Below are 22792 nucleotides of genomic sequence, written 5' to 3' on the forward strand. Positions count from 1 at the left end.
TAGCCATGGGCGGTCCTAAAGTTTACGACAATACCAAGGAACCTCCCTTATAGACAGACTAATAACATAATTCATATCTCAAAATATGTAATGGTTACATTCTTTAAACTGCTAGTTTATCTTTCAGCATGTGATTTGGCTTCAAAAGATACTAAACATGAATATATTATCACACAGGGAATATCTTATTGCTATCTTCTATTCTATAAGTGATAGGGTGACCATGCATGGTCTCAATTCGATCAGTATTTTATTTTGCATTTAACTATACACTTTCTAGAGACATATCTTGTTTGTGTGTAAATGTGTTCAATTAACAGAGCTCTTGAATGGCTCTGTTTTACGACCCATTAGCCATTATCCTCCCTGGATAAGGAGGACAAGACTGCCAAGGAGGTCCCGACTGGCAAGACCCCTCTAATGTTGAGGGAATGGGGCCTGGTAGGGTTCAGGAAAGGGGGAGCACACTGGTTCCCCCTTTACTGGCCTGCCAGGCTTCGCTCTCAGGTTTATAAAGCTTTAAGGCCAGGTTTACACCAGGAGCAGAAGAATGCGTTGAGCACTCCAGACACTTTGCCTATTCTTACACTATGGGCCCTGGCCTGGAATACTCATTGCATGCATTTCATAGACCCACCTCCCATCTGCCCACTTCCTCCTTACCTCGTTTCTGAATGAGCCCCTTTATTCCAATATGGGGCCCAGTGCGGACTGACATACTGTGCACGTGTGGGCTTACTGTGAATAGGGGGTGGGCTGCTCATTCTGGCACCAAACTAAATATGGCTCTGAAGAGCGGCCTTTGTAGGGTTCTGACACTCTGCAGTCAATGTTCTTCCAAACCCTGTGCTCCCAAGTCCCGAGACACCCCAAGGTCCTAGGTATATTATTTTCTCTTTACCTGCCACTCATGACTCTATTCTGCTTTCCCAGCTGCCTTGGTATGGACCAACCTTTCACAACCTATTTACCCTAGAGCAGTGGTCTCCAAACTGCGGCCGGGGACCAGATGCACAATTCCTCCCAATGACACCAAAGAAGGGGGCACAATTCCCCCCAATGACACCAAAGTTGGCGGCACAATTCCTCCCAATGACACCAGAGGGGGGGCACAATTCCTCCCAATGACACCAAAGATGGGGGCACAATTCCTCCCTATGACACCAAAGATGGGGGGCACAATTCCTCCCAATGACACCAAAGATGGGGACAAAATTCCTCCCAATGACACCAAAGATGGGGGCACAATTCCTCCCTATGACACCAAAGATGGGGGCACAATTCCTCCCAATGACACCAAAGATGGGGACAAAATTCCTCCCAATGACACCAAAGATGGGGGCACAATTTCTCCCAATGACACCTAAGATGGGGGCACAATTCCTCCCAATGACACCAAAGATGGGGGCACAATTCCTCCCAATTACACCAAAGATGGGGGGCACAATTCCCCCCAATGACACCAAAGAGAGGGGGGCACAATTCCTCCCAATGACACCAAAGATTGGGGCACAATTCCTCCCAATGACACCAAAGATGGGGGCACAATTTCTCCTAATTACACCAAAGATGGGGGCACAGTTTTTTCTCCCAATGGCACCAAAGATGGGGGCACAATTCCTCCCAATGACACCAAAGATGGGGACATAATTCCTCCCGATGACACCAAAGATGGGGACATAATTCCTCCCAATGACACCAAAGATGGGGGCACAATTCCTCCCAATGACACCAAAGATGGGGGCACAATTCCTCCCAATGACACCAAAGATGGGGGCACAAGCACAATTCCTCCCAATGACAACAAAGATGGGGGCACAATTCCTCTCAATGACACCAAAGAGGGGGGCACAATTTCTCCCAATGACACCAAAGATGGGGGCACAATTCCTCTCAATGACACCAAAGATGGGGACATAATTCCTCCCAATGACACCAAAGATGGGGACATAATTCCTCCCAATGACAACAAAGAAGGGGGCACAATTCCCCCCCAATGACACCAAAGATGGGGGCACAATTCCTCCCAATGACACCAAAGATGGGGGCACAATTCCTCCCAATGACACCAAAGATGGGGGCACAATTCCTCCCAATGACACCAAAGATGGGGGCACAATTCCTCCCAATGACAACAAAGATGGGGGCACAATTCCTCCCAATGACACCAAAGAGGGGGGCACAATTCCTCCCAATGACACCAAAGATGGGGGCACAATTCCTCCCAATGACACCAAAGATGGGGGCACAATTTCTCCCATTGGCACCAAAGATGGGGGCACAATTCCTCCCAATGACACCAAAGATGGGGGGCACAATTCCTCCCAATGACACCAAAGATGTGGCCCAATTCCTCCCAATGACACCAACATTGGGGCATAATTCCTCCACTGACACGAAAGATGGGCCATTGTTTAATCCCAATGATGTTGGAACCTTTTCTACTCCCACTGGCCACAGTCCGGCCCCCCTTTTAAGTCTGAAGGACAGTAAACTGGTGCTTTGTTTAGAAAATTTGGAGACCCCTGTCCTAAAGGAACCCTTGAAATAATTTTCAGGTCTCTGGGGAACCCCCTGCAAAGATTCTTTCACCTGGGATCAGTGGGAAGAATGCCCCTGACATTGTTGGTCAGTAGAAAGAATTAAACCCTTGCAGTGGTGGTTAGAATGCCACAGATGGCTAAATGTTAATTACTGTCATACCATTGGTTCTGCCATGAAGCGTTGGACCTGGAAGCATAGAGGCACCATAAGATTAAAGGTCAATCAGCCACAGCTCAAGGAACCCCTAACCACCTCTACAGGTGGTTCAATGGATCCCTGATTGGGAATCCCTGGTATAGACTGTGCTGCCCACATAAACCACCCAAAACCAAGGAGGAAAGGGTTAGATAGAATAGTATATTAAAAGATAAAAAAAAAAGAGCGAGGACCCAGGGAATGGTCTGCAGCCCTGCAAAGATGTGCAAGTTCATGCCGATTCTCACTAATCAAACCATCACACCTCGTCACCATTATCACCAACAAAGTCTCTCTGGGTCACCTGCACCTCCTCACGAGTCACCATCCTCCTTTCACAGAAATCCCACTAAAGACCGATGTAGGGTATGAGTTCTCACCAATCCAACCATCACACCCTATCACCAACAAAGTCTCTCTGGGTCTACTTTCACACCTATATATATGTGTGTATGTGTATATATACATATATGTGTGTGTGTCTATACACCCCTACACGGAAGTTCAGATGTCATGCCTCCCTCCAAAGACGTCCACAAAAAAGCCCAATAAACGCCTGCAACAAAAACGGCCAGGTGTGAAAGGAGCGGAGCCCTATCCCTGCTCTACTGCGATTCTAATACAAACAATCTTTTCTCTATGGCAGTCACCCTGACATGGAAGGGTTTGGTCACCCTGCCATAGCAGTCAGAGTCAGTTCACCCTAAACTACACTACAGTCACCCTGACACTTAACACTTTCCCTACAGAAACTAGATTATTGAATCTAACTATAGTGGTATATAGTACCCTAACTACACTAGATATCCCTTTCCTCACACTAATAATTGCTAAATGACACTTTTGAAGCAGGAGTAACAGAACTGCTTCCACTCTCTTCCACAGCCCTGTATTAGGGTGCTAGAGATTTGGCGGGGCTATCTTATATACTGGGGGGCGTATTCACTACAGATTGGCCTCTGGACCCCCTAGTCACTCCAATCACATTCCTAGCATTCTCCTGCCCCCTCAATTGGCTTTTACTGATGGTTCTGGTCCAATCACGGGCTTTTAAAGCCCAGTTCCTGTCCCATTGCATTTTGGTCGGTTCTGGTTGTCGAATTCTGAACTTTTTCCGCAAAAAGTTCGGGATTCAGCCAAATTTCGAACAGTCAATGTTCGGGTTGAACCGATGGTCGACCCGAACCGTTCGATCATCCCTAGTCACCATCCTCCTTTCACAGACATCCCACTAAAGACCAATGTACTGTATGAGTTCTCACCAATCCGACCATCACACCTCATCACCATTCTCACTAACAAAGTCTCTCTGGGTCACCTGCACCTCATCACGATTCACCATCCTCCTATCACAGGCATCCTACTAAAGACGAAAGTAAAGGATCTGAAACATACACAGTGAAATGCCTCCATCCCTGAATGTACGTACAAACACTGAAAAGTGGTCATGGGACTTTGAATGAGGCAGGCCACTAACTTAAATACACATTGCATAAAATAAAAATGGTAATTTATTGCACATTCCATGATTAATACAAATACATAAAATCATTTTCCAGATATGATACAGACATATGTAACGAGAGGTAACACAAAGAGATTCGTATGACACTACAATTCATATTATAATGGTTAAGTAATATTCCGTAAAAAAAAAGTACACGATCGATCTCTGAATAGTATATCTATGCATCTATGGGGCTCTACGTGTTTCGTGGATCCCTGTCCTTTCATCAGGAGCTTGATGCAAAAAGAGGTCTGCAAATGTAGGTTTATATTAGAATGCAAAAATCTCATATACATTTATTATTCCAAAAAGATGGCCTTGTTACTTACATGGTAAAAAATGGTAACACAATACAGTCTAGTTCAACTCGCAGTGCTATTATATCCCATTCTCTAAGACTTTGGAACAAATGTAAAATACAACTAACTTTGGTGTCCAATTCCTCTCCTAGGGCATCTTTTCTGGGAGACCCCAGACTTAAATCAGCATATTTTTCCCCAGATGATTTTCAATAGTGGATAAGGAATAAATTACTGAAGATATATTTACACATACAGTCAGGTCCATAAATATTGGGACATGGACACAATTCTAATCTTTTTGGCTCTATACACCTCCACAATGGATTTGAAATGAAACAAACAAGATGTGCTTTAACTGAAGACTTCCAGCTTTAATTTGAGGGTATTTACATCCAAATCAGGTGAAAGGTGTAGGAATTACAACAGTTTGTATATGTGCCTCCCACTTTTTAAGGGACCAAAAGTAATGAGACAATTGGCTGCTCAGCTGTTCCATGGCCAGGTGTGTGTTATTCCCTCATTATCCCATTTACAAGGAGCAGATAAAAGGTCCAGAGTTCATTTCAAGTGTGCTATTTGCATTTGGAATCGGTTGCTGTCAACTCTCAATATGAGATCCAAAGAGCTGTCACTATCAGTGAAACAAGCCATCATTAGGCTGAAAAAACAAACCCATCAGAGAGATGACAAAAACATTGGGTGTGGCCAAATCAACTGTTTGGAACATCCTTAACTGGTGTGATGAGTATATACAGTGCCTTGCGAAAGTATTCGGCCCCCTTGAACTTTGCGACCTTTTGCCACATTTCAGGCTTCAAACATAAAGATATAAAACTGTAATTTTTGGTGAAAAATCAACAACAAGTGGGACACAATCATGAAGTGGAACGAAATTTTTTGGATATTTCAAACTTTTTTAACAAATAAAAAACTGAAAAATCGGGCATGCAAAATTATTCAGCCCCCTTAAGTTAATACTTTGTAGCGCCACCTTTTGCTGCGATTACAGCTGTAAGTCGCTTGGGGTATGTCTCTATCAGTTTTGCACATCGAGAGACTGAAATTTTTGCCCTTTCCTCCTTGCAAAACAGCTCGAGCTTAGTGAGTTTGGATGGAGAGCGTTTGTGAACAGCAGTTTTTAGTTCTTTCCACAGATTCTCGATTGGATTCAGGTCTGGACTTTGACTTGGCCATTCTAACACCTGGATATGTTTATTTGTGAACCATTCCAATGTAGATTTTGCTTTATGTTTTGGATCATTGTCTTGTTGGAAGACAAATCTCCGTCCCAGTCTCAGGTCTTTTGCAGACTCCATCAGGTTTTCTTCCAGAATGGTCCTGTATTTGGCTCCATCCATCTTCCCATCAATTTTAACCATCTTCCCTGTCCCTGCTGAAGAAAAGCAGGCCCAAACCATGATGCTGCCACCACCATGTTTCACAGTGGGGATGGTGTGTTCAGGGTGATGAGCTGTGTTGCTTTTACGCCAATCATAACATTTTGCATTGTTGCCAAAAAGTTTGATTTTGGTTTCATCTGAGCAGAGCTCCTTCTTCCACATGTTTGGTGTCTCCCAGGTGGCTTGTGGCAAACTTTAAACGACACTTTTTATGGATATCTTTAAGAAATGTCTTTCTTCTTGCCACTCTTCCATAAAGGGCAGATTTGTGCAGTATACGACTGATTGTTGTCCTATGGACAGAGTCTCCCACCTCAGCTGTAGATCTCTGCAGTTCATCCAGAGTGATCATGGGCCTCTTGGCTGCATCTCTGATCAGTCTTCTCCTTGTATGAGCTGAAAGTTTAGAGGGACGGCCAGGTCTTCGTAGATTTGCAGTGGTCTGATACTCCTTCCATTTCAATATTATCGCTTGCACAGAGCTCCTTGGGATGTTTAAAGTTTGGGAAATCTTTTTGTATCCAAATCCGGCTTTAAACTTCTCCACAACAGTATCTCGGACCTGCCTGGTGTGTTCCTTGTTCTTCATGATGCTCTCTGCGCTTTAAACGGACCTCTGAGACTATCACAGTGCAGGTGCATTTATACGGAGACTTGATTACACACAGGTGGATTCTATTTATCATCATTAGTCATTTAGGTCAACATTGGATCATTCAGAGATCCTCACTGAACTTCTGGAGAGAGTTTGCTGCACTGAAAGTAAAGGGGCTGAATAATTTTGCACGCCCAATTTTTCAGTTTTTTATTTGTTAACAAAGTTTGAAATATCCAATAAATTTCATTCCACTTCATGATTGTGTCCCACTTGTTGTTTCTTCAAAAAAATTATAGTTTTATATCTTTATGTTTGAAGCCTGAAATGTGGCAAAAGGTTGCAAAGTTCAAGGGGGCCGAATACTTTCGCAAGGCACTGTATATCTATGCATCTATGGGGCTCTACGTGTTTCGTGGATCCCTGTCATTTCATCAGGAGCTTGATGCAAAAAGAGGTCTGCAAATGTAGGTTTATATTAGAATGCATAAATCTCATATACATATATTTATTAGGAGGGATATAAAAAAATCCAAAAAGATGGCCTTGTTACTTACATGGTAAAAAATGGTAACACAATACAGTCTAGTTCAACTCGCAGTGCTATTACATCCCATTCTCTAAGACTTTGGAACAAATGTAAAATACAACTAACTTTGGTGTCCAATTCCTCTCCTAGGGCATCTTTTCTGGGAGACCCCAGACTTTAAACACCTTATTTTTCCCCAGATGATTTTCAATAGTGGATAAGGAATAAATTACCGAAGATATATATATATACACACACAGTCAGGTCCATAAATATTGGGACATGGACACAATTCTAATCTTTTTAGCTCTATACACCACCACAATGGATTTAAAATGAAACAAACAAGATGTGCTATAACTTCAGACTTTCAGCTTTCATTTGAGGGTATTTACCTCCAAATCAGGTGAAAGGTGTAGGAAATACAACAGTTTGTATATGTGCCTCCCACTTTTTAAGGGACCAAAAGTAATGGGACAATTGGCTGCTCAGCTGTTCCATGGCCAGGTGTGTGTTATTCCCTCATTATCCCATTTACAAGGAGCAGATAAAAGGTCCAGAGTTCATTCCAAGTGTGCTATTTGCATTTGGAATCTGTTGCTGTCAACTCTCAATATGAGATCCAAAGAGCTGTCACTATCAGTGAAGCAAGCCATCATTAGGCTGAAAAAACAAAACAAACCCATCAGAGAGATGGCAAAAACATTAGGTGTGGCCAAATCAACTGTTTGGAAAATCCTTAACTGGTGTGATGAGTATATAATTGTGGGTGTTCGGTACCGACGCGTTCCACCAATTGCTTCCTCAGGGCTACAAAGACCATTCAGTACCCATCTATAATGGTGCACAAGCGGAGAGCGTTCCCTGGGCAGGCGCCGGGACCATATTAGGGGACAACCATCTGATGTTGATAATTTGCTATGCTCCCACGTGTGTCCAGACAAAGATTTGGCCTGGTGCGTATTACAGATCTTAGTAGGGGAAGAACTCCCTCATAGGGTCCTGTCCCCTCATAAATAAAAGGGGTAAGCAAATGGCCCCGCCACAGAGCATCCCCCTGTGTTGATCGGGGTAGCTTGGGTTCAAAAGCTATGTTGGCTCAATAATGAATAAACGAGTCCAAGCGGTCAATATCAAAGTCCCGTGGGCCCATGTGTCCCCTAAAGGGACAAACTTGTGGTAGTGCCTTACCACATGGGCCCACGGGACTTTGATGTTTGCTGCCTGGACTCATTTATTTATTATTGAGGCAACATAGCTTTTCAACCTGCGCTACCCCGATCATCACAGGGGGATGCTCTGTGGCGGGGCCATTTGCTCACCCCTTTTATTTATCAGGGGACAGGACCCTATGAGGGAGTTCTTCCACTACTAAGATCTGTAACAATGTCCAAATTGGGCCCAATTAGACATTTTCCCTCCCCGGTGTCATGTGACTCGTTAGTGTTACAAGGTCTCAGCTGTGAATGGGGAGCAGGTGTGTTAGATTTGGTGTTATCGCTCTCACTTTCTCATACTGGTCACTGGAAGTTCAACATGGCTCCTCATGGCAAAGAACTCTCTAAGGATCTGAAAAAAAGAATTGTTGCTCTACATAAAGATGGCCTAGGCTATAAGAAGATTGCCAAGACCTTGAAACTGAGCTGCAGTACGGTGGCCAAGACCATACAGTGGTTTACCAGGACAGGTTCCACTCAGAACAGGCCTCACCATGGTCCACCAAAGAAGTTGAGTGCAGTGCTCAGCGTCATATCCAGAGGTTGTCTTTGGGAAATAGACGTATGAGTGCTGCCAGCATTGCTGCAGAGGTTGAAGGGGTGGGGGAGGGGTCAGCCTGTCAGTGCTCAGACCATACGCTGCACGCTGCATCAATATGGTCTGCATGGCTGTCATCCCAGAAGGAAGCCTCTTCTAAAGATGATGCACAAGAAAACCTGCAAACAGTTTGCTGAAGACAAGCAGACTAAGGACATGGATTACTGGAACCATCTCCTGTGCTCTGATGAGACCAAGATAAACTTATTTGGTGTCAGATGGTGTCAGGCGTGTGTGGGGGCAACCAGGTGAGGAGTACAAAGACAAGTGTGTCTTCCTACAGTCAGGCATGGTGGTGGGAGTGTCATGGTCTGGGGCTGCATGAGTGCTGCCGGCACTGGGGATCTACAGTTCATTGAGGGAACCATGAATGCCAACATGTACTGTGACATACTGAAGCAGAGCATGATCCCCTCCCTTCAGAGACTGGGGGGCAGGGCAGTATTCCAACATAACGACCCCAAACACCTCCAAGACAACCACTGCCTTGCTAAAGAAGCTGAGGGTAAAGGTGATGGACTGGCCAAGCGTCTCCAGACCTAAACCCTATTGAGCATCTGTGGGGATCCTCAAATGGAAGGTGGAGGAGGGGAAGGTCTCTAACATCCACCAGCTCTGTGATGTCATCATGGAGGAGGGGAAGAGGACTCCAGTGACAACCTGTGAAGCTCTGGTGACCTCCATGCCCAAGAGGTTGAAGGCAGTGCTGGAAAATAATAGTGGCCACCAAAATATTGACACTTTGGGCTAAATTTGGAGATTGTCACTTAGGGGTGTACTGACTTTTGTTGCCAGCGGTTTAGACATTAATGGCTGTGTGTTGAGTTATTTTGAGGGGACAGTAAATTTACACTGTTATACAATCTGTACACTCACTACTTTACATTGTAGCAAAGTCTCATTTCTTCAGTGTTGTCACATGGGAGGGGTGTACTTACTTTTGTGAGATACTGTATATATATATATATATATACACAGTATGCAGCATAAGACACAACATACATGGTCCTATAGTGTAATATATACTGTATATAGTATCTATATACTGTCCTCCTATATATAGATATTTAGCATGTAGTATAGGACATTATATATAGTACTATAATGTAATATATACTGTCCTCCTATATATATATAGCAATATATACAGTATGCATTATAAGACACAGTATATATAGTACTATAGTATCTCTACTGTCCTCATATATATATATACAGTATATAGTATAGGACACAGTATATATAGTACTATAATGTAATGTATACAGTATATATAGTACTATAGTATATATACTTTCCTCCTATATATATATATATATATATAGTACATAGTGTATAAAATAACATATTATACACACACAGGGCACACCGGAAGTCCACCCTGACCTCCACCATGCGCTCTCTAACCACATGGCCAGCTCGGGTCCTCCAACCTACCATAGAGTCCCACAGTAGGCCGCACTGTATACCTCTCCTCTCTTTTGTCTCTCCGATGATTGGCTGCGGTGCACGTCCGTCTTCTGGCACAGGGGCGGCTATTGGCGACGTCGCCGGAGAAGGCGGGGCACTGCGTTTCGGTGATTGATTGGCCGGACGGGAGGGATTAGGAGATGGGTGAGGAAGATGATTGGAGGATGGCGGTGTGTCTCGGTGTAGATTGGTGGAGCGGGGTAGGAAGTGGGTGGAGCGGGGTAGGAGGTGGGTGGAGTCGGGGTGGGGTGGTAAGGAGGTGAGGCGCTCGGTGCTCAGTCTGTTTGCGGCGCGGGAGGAGGACGGAGCGGAGTAATCATGGTGAGTCACATGGCGGGGGGAGGCCACGTGTGTGCAGGTCGGGGCCCGGTGCCTCGCGGTCCCCAGTCTCTGTATTCCGGGGGGGGGGGTATAATGAGTCTGTAATGCTGTATACAGTCCAGGCCTCCCCTCACCCCCCATAACCATTTCCCACCCGCCGCCATTTCTCCCCCACATGGGAAAATCTGCTAGAAATGTACTTGGGCGCCCCCCCCCCACAATGGAACAAATAATAAATATAGCATGTAGAGGTCCTGGAGAATATAATGGGGGGTGTCGCATTTTGTCACTTTTTTTTTTTTTTTTTGCAAATGGCAATTTTTTGTTTTTGGGGGAAAAAAAAAGATTTAACAGCCTAAAGACCGATTTTCTGACATTTTGTTGTTTACAAATTAAAATCTTTATTTTCTAGCAAAAAAAAAAAATACTTGGAACCCCCAAACTTTTCATAATTTTTATTTATTTTTTATTTTTTTAAAGCAGAGTCCCTAGAGAATAAAATGGAGGGCGCTGCAACACTTTTTGTCACCCATTTGTGCGGCGCTCTTACAAACACAATCGTCTTGGAAAACACTTGGATTAAAAAGAAGAAAACCGTAAAGTCGGCCCAATTTAGTTTTTCTATAATGTGAGAGAACATTAAATAGATTCCTAACACGCCGCGCTTCAAAATCGCACACATTCGTGAAATGGTGACAAACATCGGTACCTAAAAATGTCTGCAGGTTACAGAGGAGGTCGGGGGATGGGATTATTACTTTTAACGATCGTGGCGATACCTCACATGTGTGGTGTGACCATCGTTTACAAATCTACCACATGGTAGGAAGTGCAGTATATATATATATATATATATATTGTATTATAAATGAACTATTGCATTGCCATTACAAGGTATGGAGATGTCTCCTCTGATGGGTCCTCCATATGTAGAGGTCTTGAGTCTATTGGTTTCCAGATGTCTCCTGGGGGGGGGGGGGGGGGGGCAGTAATGATGGCTGCCAGTGTGAAGGACGATCCTTGCCACAGTCACCCTGCGCTGTGTTCGGTATATTTAGGTGTTTGAGTGGATGAGGCCTCCTGCATGTTGGGGGGGGGGTGTGGTCCCACCCCGGGTATCTGCAGGGTTGAGGTCTCCTGTGTGTGAGGGTACAGTCCCCCCCCCCCCCCCCAAAAAGAGCTGCAGTTGTGAGGCCTCCCGTGCGTGAGGGTACAGCCCCCCAAAAGAGCTGCAGGCATTAGGCCTCCTGTATGTGAGGGTACAGTCCCCCAAAAGAGCTGCAGGTGTGAGGCCTCCTGTATGCGAGAGTACACCCCCCCAAAAGAGCTGCAGGCATCAGGCCTCATCTACGTGAGTGTACAGTCCCGCCCCCCTCCCCCAAAAGAGCTGCAGATATGAGGCTTCCTGTACATGAGGGTACAGTCCCCCCCCCCCCAAAAGAGCTGCAGGCATAAGGCCTCCCGTATGTGAGGGTACACCCCCCCCCCCCCAAAAGAGCTGCAGGCATGAGGCTTCCTGTATGTGAGGGTACAGTCCAACCCCCAAAGAGCTGCAGGTTGGGGTGTACAGCTGGCCATAGAAGTGATTGGCTCTGCTGGTGTGATGACCCCCTATGTGTGCATACAATCCGTTCCCTCAAAGGTAGTCTCTCCATGTCCAGGGAGTGATGTCCGTCCCGTGTACTGAGGTATAGAAGTTCCGGCTTACACCTGAGAACAGGAATTCAGCCATTCTATAGCCGACTCTGCACACCGCCTGTGCCCCCCAGTGTGGGGGGCCGAAGAATAGTGAGATTCAGTGTCCAGAAGGCCCGAGGGTGCTCAACACACCGCCAATATATAGGGGGACAAAGCTGCTTGGTTGTCATGTTTATCCTCAGTGTTGGGGCACTCGGGGGTCGGCCTTCATACTCAGTGTTGTATTGAGGAAGGGGTGAGGGGTTCGCTCTTGGTTCTCAGTGATGTTTGTTGGGGGTTGGTCCTCTTAGCTGGACTTTCTCCATGTTGATGTCTAGGGGGGTGGGGGGAGGTGTTGGTTGGGCCTCATCTTCTAGCCTTGCCTTCCATATTCTCATCAGTAATGTATATTGAGCAGCGGGTTGGGTGAAGAGGTTGGTCATTTTCTGGTCATTTTTCTTGTCTAATCTCACTCTCCCATGTTCTCCTCCTCAGACATGTCTATGGTTGGTCCTCCATGATCTCCTCCTCAGACATGTCTATGGTTGGTCCTCCATGATCTCCTCCTCAGACATGTCTATGGTTGGTCCTCCATGTTCTCAGTCAGGTCTATAGGGGGGAGGTGTTGGTTGGTCCTCTCGTCTGATCTCACTCTCCCATGTCCTCCTCAGACATGTCTATGGTTGGTCCTCCTCAGACATGTCTATGGTTGGTCCTCCTCAGACATGTCTATGGTTGGTCCTCCTCAGACATGTCTATGGTTGGTCCTCCTCAGACATGTCTATGGTTGGTCCTCCTCAGACATGTCTATGGTTGGTCCTCCTCTGACATGTCTATGGTTGGTCCTCCTCTGACATGTCTATGGTTGGTCCTCCTCTGACATGTCTATGGTTGGTCCTCCTCTGACATGTCTATGGTTGGTCCTCCTCTGACATGTCTATGGTTGGTCCTCCTCTGACATGTCTATGGTTGGTCCTCCTCTGACATGTCTATGGTTGGTCCTCCATGTTCTCAGTCAGGTCTATAGGGGGGAGGTGTTGGTTGGTCCTCTCGTCTGATCTCACTCATGTCTTGCAGGTTTTGCTCCATATCTTATTTGAGCATGCGGCGGGCTACGCCCTGTTTGCGGTGAAGGAGGTGGAGGAGATCGGCATGCTGCTTCCTCAGGTGAGTTGTCTGCTCAGTGAGCGCCCCTCAGTGGTAATGGTGCACGGACGGGTTTAGTCCTTTGCTTGTGGTGGGTTTGCCGTTATAAACTCCTTGGACCCCTAGCTTTGTGCTGGTTGGCAGTAGCTGGCACTGAATTGCAGCCATGTACTAGGGGGGATTCACCATTCAGCATTGTTCTTGCTCCCAGTGATTGGTCCCCGATAGCCAATATGTCCTCTTCTGCCTGCAGGTGGAGTCGTCGCTGCAGGATATCGGCAAGTTCAACACAATAGTGAAGCTGGTGGCATTTTCACCATTTAAATCCGCCCAGAGTGCCCTGGAGAATGTCAACGCCATCTCTGAAGGTAACGAGGGGGGTTATTGGGGATGTCTAATGTTCTCTGAAGGTAATGAGGTGGGTTGGCTTTGAGTGGGGGCATTATTGGGAACATGAGATGTGGACAGTTGGCCTTTGGGTGAGGGGATTATTGGTTGGGAATGTTCTTTGTGGGTTGTGATTGTCAGACTTTGTTGGGGATTATAGAGAACATTGGATGTCGTCTCAGGGTAACGAGGGTTGGATTTTTTTTTTGGTGGGCATTATTGGGGATGGTTGATGGCGTCTTAGGGTTTTGATGGTCAGCCTTTGTTGGGGTTTATTGGGGACGTGCGATGATGTTTTTCTAATCTGTCAATCCACTGAGCTGTGTGATGTCACCTGAGGTTACTGAGCACGTCCTGTACTACAGTTGTCAGTATGGTGTTGGCGTTTTCATTCTGATGCCTAATTGTGGTTCTCTTCCCCCCAGGTGTCCTCCATGAGGATCTTAAACTCCTCCTGGAGACCCACATGCCTGCCAAGAAGAAAAAGGCCCTTCTTGGAGTCAGCGATGGGAAAATCGGAGCAGCGATCTTCGAAGAGCTGAACATCAAATGCGATACCACCGGGGTGGTCCCTGAACTCATCAGAGGTAAATGGGGGTGTGCTCAGATTACTGGAGAGGAACCTGGGTCAGTTACAAGCTTGTGACTGATGGTACATGTAAACTCCAGGTTACCCAGCGTTTGTGCTCAGCGGGGGTTTGGAATTGTGGGTATTTGGAGAGTGAGGCAAAGATGTCTTCATACAATGAGATGCCATGGGGTTCTGTCCTCTACTGAAATAATGAGAATGTGTCTTCCTTGCAGGTATCCGGCTACATTTCCATTCCCTGGTGAAAGGCCTGACTGCTCAGTCGGCTTCCAAGGCACAGCTTGGCCTTGGGCACAGCTACTCCCGAGCCAAGGTCAAGTTCAACGTCAACCGTGTGGACAACATGATCATTCAGTCTATTAGCTTGCTGGACCAACTGGATAAGGATATCAACACCTTCTCTATGAGGGTCAGGTGGGTGCACATTCTAAGTGTGTGGGGTAAGCTCCTCCATTGGGAGCAAAGGTGTGGCCCCTCCAGGTAGGGGGTGGTTTGGGTGAAATGGGGCATCTCTAAGGTTTGCTAGGTAAGTTCCTCCATTGGAAGTAAAGGTGTGGCCCCTCCAGGTGGGGGTGGTTTGGGTGAAATGGGGCATCTCCAAGGTTTGCTAGTAAGTTCCTCCATTGGGAGCAAAGGTGTGGCTCCTCCAGGTGGGGGTGGTTTGGGAGAAATGGGGCATCTCCAAGGTTTGCTAGGTAAGTTCCTCCATTGGGAGCAAAGGTGTGGCTCCTCCAGGTAGGGGTGGTTTGGGAGAAATGGGGCATCTCCAAGGTTTGCTAATCAAGAGCCACACATACCCTTGGGTTTTTGCTTATGTGCGGGTTTTGATGGGTCCTGCCCCCCAATGGGGGGGGGGTTAGGCTATGTGCAGCTCATGGGTTGGGAGCTTGGGTGGATGTGGCACCTCTAGTGTGATGGAGGTTTGGGTGGTTTGGGTATGTGCAATTCCTTTTTTAGAGAAGGGGAGTCCAGGTCGCAGAGGTCTGTGTGTAGCTCCTCAGGGATCGTGAAGGCTTACATATTTGGTGTATAGACATTTAATCCTCCCAATGCTTACCACAGGCAGTGTCGCCTCCCCCGCTGTCTGTATAGAAAGAGGAGGAATAGTAACGTCTCCGTCTACACCACAGCTCGGCCCTGTGCCTGGGACTGTATTGTTATCGGGGAGACAGCTCTCCTCTCTCCGTTGTGTATATATGTGATGTTATTTGGGTCTGTGGCTCATAGCGGTTCTCCTCCTTTTTCCTCCCAGAGAATGGTATGGATATCACTTCCCAGAGCTCATCAAGATCGTCTCTGACAACTACACCTACTGCCGGATGGCCAAGTTCATTGGCAACCGAAAAGAGCTGAGCGAGGAGAAGCTGGAGGAGATGGAAGAGATAATAATGGACAGTGCCAAGGCTCAGGCCATCCTTGACGCTTCCAGGTCCTCCATGGGTGAGTTGACACTCCATGAACAAAAGTATGAGCTGTTTGTGTTGAAGTGAATGGGGAGGTTTTGTAACCCAGACGACTCTTCTCGAACACCGATGGTGCAGAAATAGATTTTCCAAAACAATTTATTGAAAGAGATTAAAGCAAATGTACAGCACATCAGGTGGGACAAAAACATTCAAACAAAAACGAGGGATGATATAAAATGAACAGACCAAGGCGTATTCATACAGTGGAACATAGGAACATATATGATCATCGTGGACTGTCTAGCGCAGGAATCCTCAAACTACGGCCCTCCAGCTGTTGAACTACACATCCCATGAGGCATTGTAAAACTCTGACATTCACAGACATGACTAGGCATGATGGTAATTGTAGTTCCTGAACTGGAGGTCCGTAGTTTGGAAGACCCCTGGTCTAGTGGAACCCACAATCAAACTGGAGACAGCATTGGTACCTGTACTATGGTGTAGGGATGGATACCATATAGTCAGGAACTGTGATGGCCTCCATTGGAGTAGGGAGTACCGTGGAGAGAGTGTAAACAAATGCGGCAGTGGTGCCTCCCGTGGCCCAATACCCTCAATGGGGAACTCGCTGTATCCGGACACAGGGGGGCAACCACCAATTGGATGTGTAATCCAGTCTGGGGTAGGGAATTCTGTGAATACCCACAGGAAGAATCAATGGAGGGCGGCACGTCAGCCCTTGAGGTGATAAGGGTCTGGTGAAGGTGGGGGGGGGGGGGGACAGGAGGAAAAGAACGAAAAAGGAGGGAAAGTGTCGAAGCTGAGAAGGGTAAAGGTCGGCTATGGAGATGCAAGCGAGTCAGCGAGCATCCTCGGAAACAGTTGAGGGGAGAGCGGGCCGATGTACATAGCGGTGCAGAAATATATTGTAAGATCTTTATTGCTCCTTTTTAGGTATAGCTATCGGAAGGGGTCACTTTAGCCCCACACTAAGTGGGATGGTCTTCGTTCTGTCTCACTGGGCTTTATTGGGGGCTTTTATAGTCTGGGTGTATGTACTGCCATATGGGGGCCCCTCTGCTTCTATGGTGTCTCTACCCCACTCTGTGCTGTCTTCGAAGGTGAGCCTGGGATATTGTGTGTCTAATATACTTTCCTCTCTCCTCCAGGGATGGACATCTCTCCCATTGATCTGATCAATATTGAGAGCTTCTCCAGCCGCGTCATCTCCTTGTCCGAATACCGCAAGGGCCTACAGGAATATCTGAGATCCAAGATGACCCAAGTGGCCCCCAGCCTGTCCGCCCTCATCGGAGAAGTGGTCAGTGTTGTTAAAATGTACCCCCCAACCTTACGGGTCAATTGATTTATGTAGAACACCATGCTTCATAATAAAGAAAATAAAACCTTTGTGTGCACAGCTTCTAATGGTAGTTAGTGGTTGGGGGCAGATAAGCTTGGGGGCGGGGGCTGGTTGACTGATTCCTTAGTCTGAATTCAAATACCTTAAGCTAGTTGCTCCAAATTTGTAATCAAGGGTCCTGGAAGGAACTGGTGCCAACTGGTATGAGCACTTGGGACCTAAATTTAACAAGAGCAGTTCTACTTTTCACATTAGGTGTATACCAGGGGTCTTCAAACTATGGCCCTCCAGTTGTTTAGGAACTACATTTCCCATCATGCCTAGTCATGTCAGTTTTACAATGCCTCATGGGATGTCTAGTTCTGCAACAGCTGGAGGACCGTAGTTTGAGGATCCCTGGTGTATACAAATGATTAACTTTTTTAAATTGGGGGGGGGCGGCCCTAAGAGCCACAAGCATTTCCCCCACAATAGGGTTTGGGCTCTGCACAGAGATGATGTATCAGTGAAATCTGTCAATCCACTGAGCCTGCTGCTGAAAAACTTTACACTGCTGATCTGTGCCGACTGAGCTCATACGTTGTCTGCTTATCTTGTATGTTGTCACCATGTCCACCATCCCGCTGATTTATTTATTTTTTTGGTTCCTCTCCCGCAGGTTGGCGCTCGTCTCATCTCCCACGCCGGTAGTCTGACCAACCTGGCCAAATACCCGGCCTCCACCGTCCAGATCCTGGGAGCAGAGAAAGCTCTATTCAGGTACAACTGCCGGGCGCTTGTGGTGATGGCAGGTGACTGGGTGCAGGTGTTTGACACCTTGGCGCCAGGCTTCCCGCCAGTCGCTGCGTGAGTGATAACCGCCGCCCCAGAGTCTGAACAACGCCCACTACTCGCTGTGTATATACGTGTGCCTGAGGGGCTGTGAGCAGCTGTGCAGGTCAGAGTAATGCTGATTCTTTTCTAATGGGAAGTGGGGGGGGGGGGGGCTGGACCTGCTCTAGGGGGTTAAGTTGTGGTGTGTAGCCCTCTTCAATTTGCAGCCTGCTCCTCGTCTCGCTCAATGAGGGGATGTCTTGTATCACATTGACCATGCAATGTTAGTGGAGAGTTTTGAGGTGGACTTTCTCCTACCTTGGTATTAAAGCACATGGTGTCCTAGCAGGGGCCTGAAACTTCTAATTCTGCTATTGCATACATTCACAACCTTGTCCTGGATTTCACCTGTGCAGTTGAGGGAGGATTAACATTCCAGCGGTGGATGCTGCACTCTGCTGTATGGTGGTACAAACCGCGCACATGTTTTTTTTAACATGCTCTGCAGATTGTATCTCCCATGATTCATTGCACCTGCATACACCATCGCTCATGTGTGCTGTAAGCGTTGGCAGTGCTGGTACCTCCCAGAAGTGTCAGCCCTCTGGTCCTGCTGTGGCTCACATAGCCCAGGGGCAGTGCTGTGATTGGGGATTTGAGCTTTTATCTACCAATGTTCTCCATTATGGCTACACCTCATACATTTGCGACTGTGTAGAGCCAGCATAGCAACCCTTGGTAAGGTAGTGGCATCAGCAGTCTTGGACCTCTTCCTCTGGGTTAGAAGATCAGCAAATTGCATGCCTGTTCAGTTTATTTAGAATTCAGGAGGTTCACAGGCTCAGTGGAGTCTAACTAAAACTAACAGGTTATGTTGAGCTCCTATTTGCTTCTTGCTCGGCACAAGGTTAGAAGTGACCGCTTCCCTTTTGAAGATCGTTCTCTAATTATCAGCAATGTGACAGGTTCCCATTACTGTTCCATGGCTCTTGAGGGAGGTGATGGGGTTCCCATTACTGTTCCATGGCTCTTGAGGGAGGCGATGGGGTCCCATAGGCTCTGTAGCAATCATCTGTTTCAATCTTGTTACAAATATTTAGCTGATCCCATTACAGGGCCCTGAAGACTCGAGGGAACACACCAAAATACGGCCTCATCTTCCACTCCACCTTCATTGGACGTGCTGCTGCCAAGAACAAGGGGAGGATCTCCCGGTACCTGGCCAACAAGTGCACAATTGCCTCCCGCATAGACTGCTTTTCAGGTGAGGCACCCCCTGCTGGTATATGTAACTACTCTGTTCAGATGATGTCAAGTTAAGGGCAATTGCGGGGGGGGGGGTGGTGGTGGTTGCATCTGTAAACCAGAGTATAGGATGGTAAGTAAAAGCTGACCATAAGGAAATTATATTTAGATGGCACCTATAGACCTTTATTTCCTTGGCTAAGATCTGTCCTTGGATTCTTTTTTTTTTTTTTTTTTTTTTTTTCTCTGCTTTGCCATGATGGTAAATATTTTTCGTCAACAGTATATCACCTCGGTGTATGTTGATAAGCTTGTGTCTGAGCGAAGCTGAGGTCTCTACAACTTGGTTGGTCTCTTATCCTCCAGATGGCAGTAAGGTTGGTTAAGTAATGCTCTGTATCTCCTCATTGCAGAAATCCCGACCAGTGTGTATGGGGATAAACTGAGGGAGCAGGTGGAAGAACGGCTGGCGTTTTACGAGACCGGGGACGCTCCACGCAAGAACCTTGATGTCATGAAGGAGGCCCAAGCAGAGGTCAGTGTCTCCTGTAAAAGCATCTTGTTGAAGCTTGGGGTGGTAGGAACTTGGTATTCACTTAGTCCTATGTGGAAGTTGGTATTATCCAGCATAAAAGCCTTAGTTTAAGCTGCAACTGGAGGTCCATTGCCTCCTGATGGTGGTCTAGCTAGGGAGGGATGAACCAAGGTCGGTAGAAGCCCCTATGCGGGTATGTCGGAGGTGATGAAGCTCTTTTCTCTCCTGACCAGAAATGGTGGAGGCAAAATACTGATTTAATGAGCCTGATCCGACGAGCGTTGGCAGAGAGGGGTAAGCTATACGATCTGCGGGCCGCATAAGTTTAAACCTCCCATTGTGTTTTTAGGCTACAGAAGTCGTGTCTGAGATCAAGAGAAAACTGGAGAAGAAAGAAAAGAAGAGAAAGAAGCGTGAAAAGAAGAGGCTAGCGGAACTGGCAGCGGCTGCAGAGATGGAGCAAGGAGAGTCTGCACCAGTGCAAAGCACAGAGGAGGCAGAGGTGAGGGCGATGGTTGGCTCAGAGATGGGAACTCTTCTGTGTGTGGGTTTTTGGTATCCACCAGCAGTCTTCACAGGGACACTCCACCCCCCCATCCAAAAAAACCTGGGTAGCTGCTAGACCAGAGGCTTTTGACGGTGTTAAGCTTCTCTGGGGGGAGGCTGCTGGCCACATTCTTGTCCAGTCTAATATCTAGGGAGATAACTTCATGCATGAACATGCCTAAGTGAGCCTTGTTAGGATTCAGAAGTGGATAGATGAGCGAAGGAACCCTACCTGCCTTCCATGGTATGTTTTTGTCATTGTCAACAATATAGAGCACCTAACACTCCATCCCATCTCCATCATGGTATCTGGGCAATGGCCAACATTTGTGTGGCCCTGTCACTCAAAACTATAGCACCCCACTATCTTTTTAACATGGTATGATCCTTCAGTCATTGCCAACAATATAGAGCGCCTAACACCCCCTAGTATCTCCGACATGGTATGGTCTGGTCACTGCCAACAATGAAGCATCTAACGCCACCTGTCAGCTCAAGCATGGTATGGTCCTGTCATTGCCAATCATATAGAGCACCCAACATGGCATATTCCTGTTGCCAACACTAGAGCCCAAGCCCCCCCTCCACCACTGCCAACACTATAGAGCCCAAGCCCCCCCACCACAATCTTTCAACATGGTATGATCCTACACTCATTGTCAACAATATTAGACACCAAAACACCCATCTGCCATTGCCAACAGTATGGAGCGCCAAACACCCCAACATGGTATGGAACAACAATGGAGCATCTACCACCAACTGTCATCTCAAACATCACTATATGGTCCTGTCATTGCCAACACTATAGAGCACCCAACACCCCCCCCCCTCTCATCTCCAACATAGTAGGTGCTCTATAGCAGTGGTCCTCAACCCTGGCATACAGGGCCCACTAAAAGGCCAGATTTGCAAGATAACTGAAATACATCCCAGGTGATATCATTTGCTGCTCAGTGATTGCAGTACTCTAGTCTGCATCTCCCCAAGGTAATACTTAAAATCTGGCCTGTTAGTGGGCCCTGAGGATCGGAGTTGAGGACCACTGCTCTATAGTGTTGGCAATGACGGGACCAGAACACCAACCTCCCCCCACCATCTTTTGGTATGGTCCTTCAGTCATTGCTGACCATAAGATCCAAACACCTCCTGCCAACAGTATAGGTCATCACACACCCACCCCCATAATCTCCCAACATGGTTTGGTCCTGCGGTCATTACCAACAATATCAAGTAGTAAAGAGCGCCCCTCACTTTCCTTGACATGTTGGCTCAGCTGTCAGGACAATCCTTGAGTACAGAGTAAACTGGCATTTGACATGACTGGTTACCCTTTTATAAATGGGGATGGTGACATGTCTGGTGGAATTCCCTTCTGGTCATCGGTTGGCGTCCCAGATCTTTACCCGCCTCTCTTCTGTAGATACTGTGATCAGCTATTTCAGTCACTTGCTGAAACCTTGTTAAGGAGTACAAAGTCTGGGGCCCTTCCCAATGTTTGGATGGAAATCTGATTTGGAAGTGGAGCTGTTAAAGTTGCACCTTCCTGGGATTGTTTAATGGTTGCTTCCAGGGGGTTGCCTGTCATGTATGAAATGATGGGGACTCTTCAGATCACCCTAAACACCCCAGATGTGTTGGAACTACATTTCCCATGATGCTCACCCTCACTGCAGAGTGCATGAGTATCATGGGAAATGTAGTTCCAAAACGTGTGGGGTGCCAAGGTTTGCCATCACTGCCCTAAACTCTGAACCTTCACCAGCAGTGGTTTCTGTATAGTATTTATTTGAACATTACGTCTCTGTAGTTATAGATATGGGGTTTGCTTTGTATGCCATGTGACTTACAATGGGGTCTGATATCTCACTGTCTTCTCAGACGCCCAAGAAGAAGAAAAAGAAAGCTGAGGTGGTGGAGGAAGAAGAGCTAAACAGCCAAGAGGAGCCGCAGTCTAGCAAGAAGAAGAAAAAGAAGGCGGCGGTGGTTGAGGTGTCGGAGGAGACGCCCAGCAAGAAGAAAAAGAAACGAAAGTCTGAGGGGGAGTTGTCTGAGAACGGGTTAGAGGAAGAGGAGGAGCAACAGACCCCCAAGAAGAAGAAGAAACCGTCCACAGAGGAGACCCCATCCACAGAACACAAGAAAAAGAAGAAAGCCAAAGTGCGCCAGGAGGACGACAGCTGAGCTGTAGCCGCGCACTTTACAGACTGATTATAAGGAGGGACCGCGCCCTTCGCTTTCATTTCATACTTTGTTTTTTTTTATGTACAGAATTTTGAAGCTCGAGGACAATGAGCTAGGAAGTGCCCAATTGTAAAATACGGAATAAAGTTTGTATATAACAAGATCTGAGTGTGCAATGCTTAGATTGGTGGCAATGGAGAGAATTACTTTTCCCACATCT

General features: G+C 46.8%; 1 protein-coding gene across 1 annotated transcript; it reads left to right on the forward strand.

Annotated features, from left to right (window-relative positions):
- Positions 1 to 13397: 13397 nt before the first annotated feature.
- NOP56 (NOP56 ribonucleoprotein) lies at positions 13398 to 22591 on the forward strand. Its single transcript, XM_082269389.1, has 11 exons — positions 13398 to 13522; positions 13755 to 13869; positions 14314 to 14475; positions 14693 to 14891; positions 15730 to 15917; positions 17056 to 17207; positions 17908 to 18008; positions 19178 to 19326; positions 19721 to 19842; positions 20192 to 20356; positions 22279 to 22591. The coding sequence occupies exons 1-11, from the start codon at positions 13508 to 13510 to the stop codon at positions 22570 to 22572; spliced, it is 1662 nt and encodes a 553-aa protein (XP_082125515.1). The 5' UTR covers positions 13398 to 13507; the 3' UTR covers positions 22573 to 22591.
- Positions 22592 to 22792: the final 201 nt, after the last annotated feature.

This window comes from Pelophylax lessonae, assembly GCF_965119305.1.
Source record: "Pelophylax lessonae genome assembly, chromosome: 1".
Classification (NCBI taxonomy): domain Eukaryota; kingdom Metazoa; phylum Chordata; class Amphibia; order Anura; family Ranidae; genus Pelophylax; species Pelophylax lessonae.

Excerpts from the sequence above, each read along its gene's own strand:
- NOP56 (XM_082269389.1), top strand. Across the intron at positions 13,870-14,313 it reads TGTCAACGCCATCTCTGAAG|GTGTCCTCCATGAGGATCTT; the intron begins GTAACGAGGGGG and ends TCTTCCCCCCAG. Across the intron at positions 19,843-20,191 it reads TGAAGGAGGCCCAAGCAGAG|GCTACAGAAGTCGTGTCTGA; the intron begins GTCAGTGTCTCC and ends TTGTGTTTTTAG.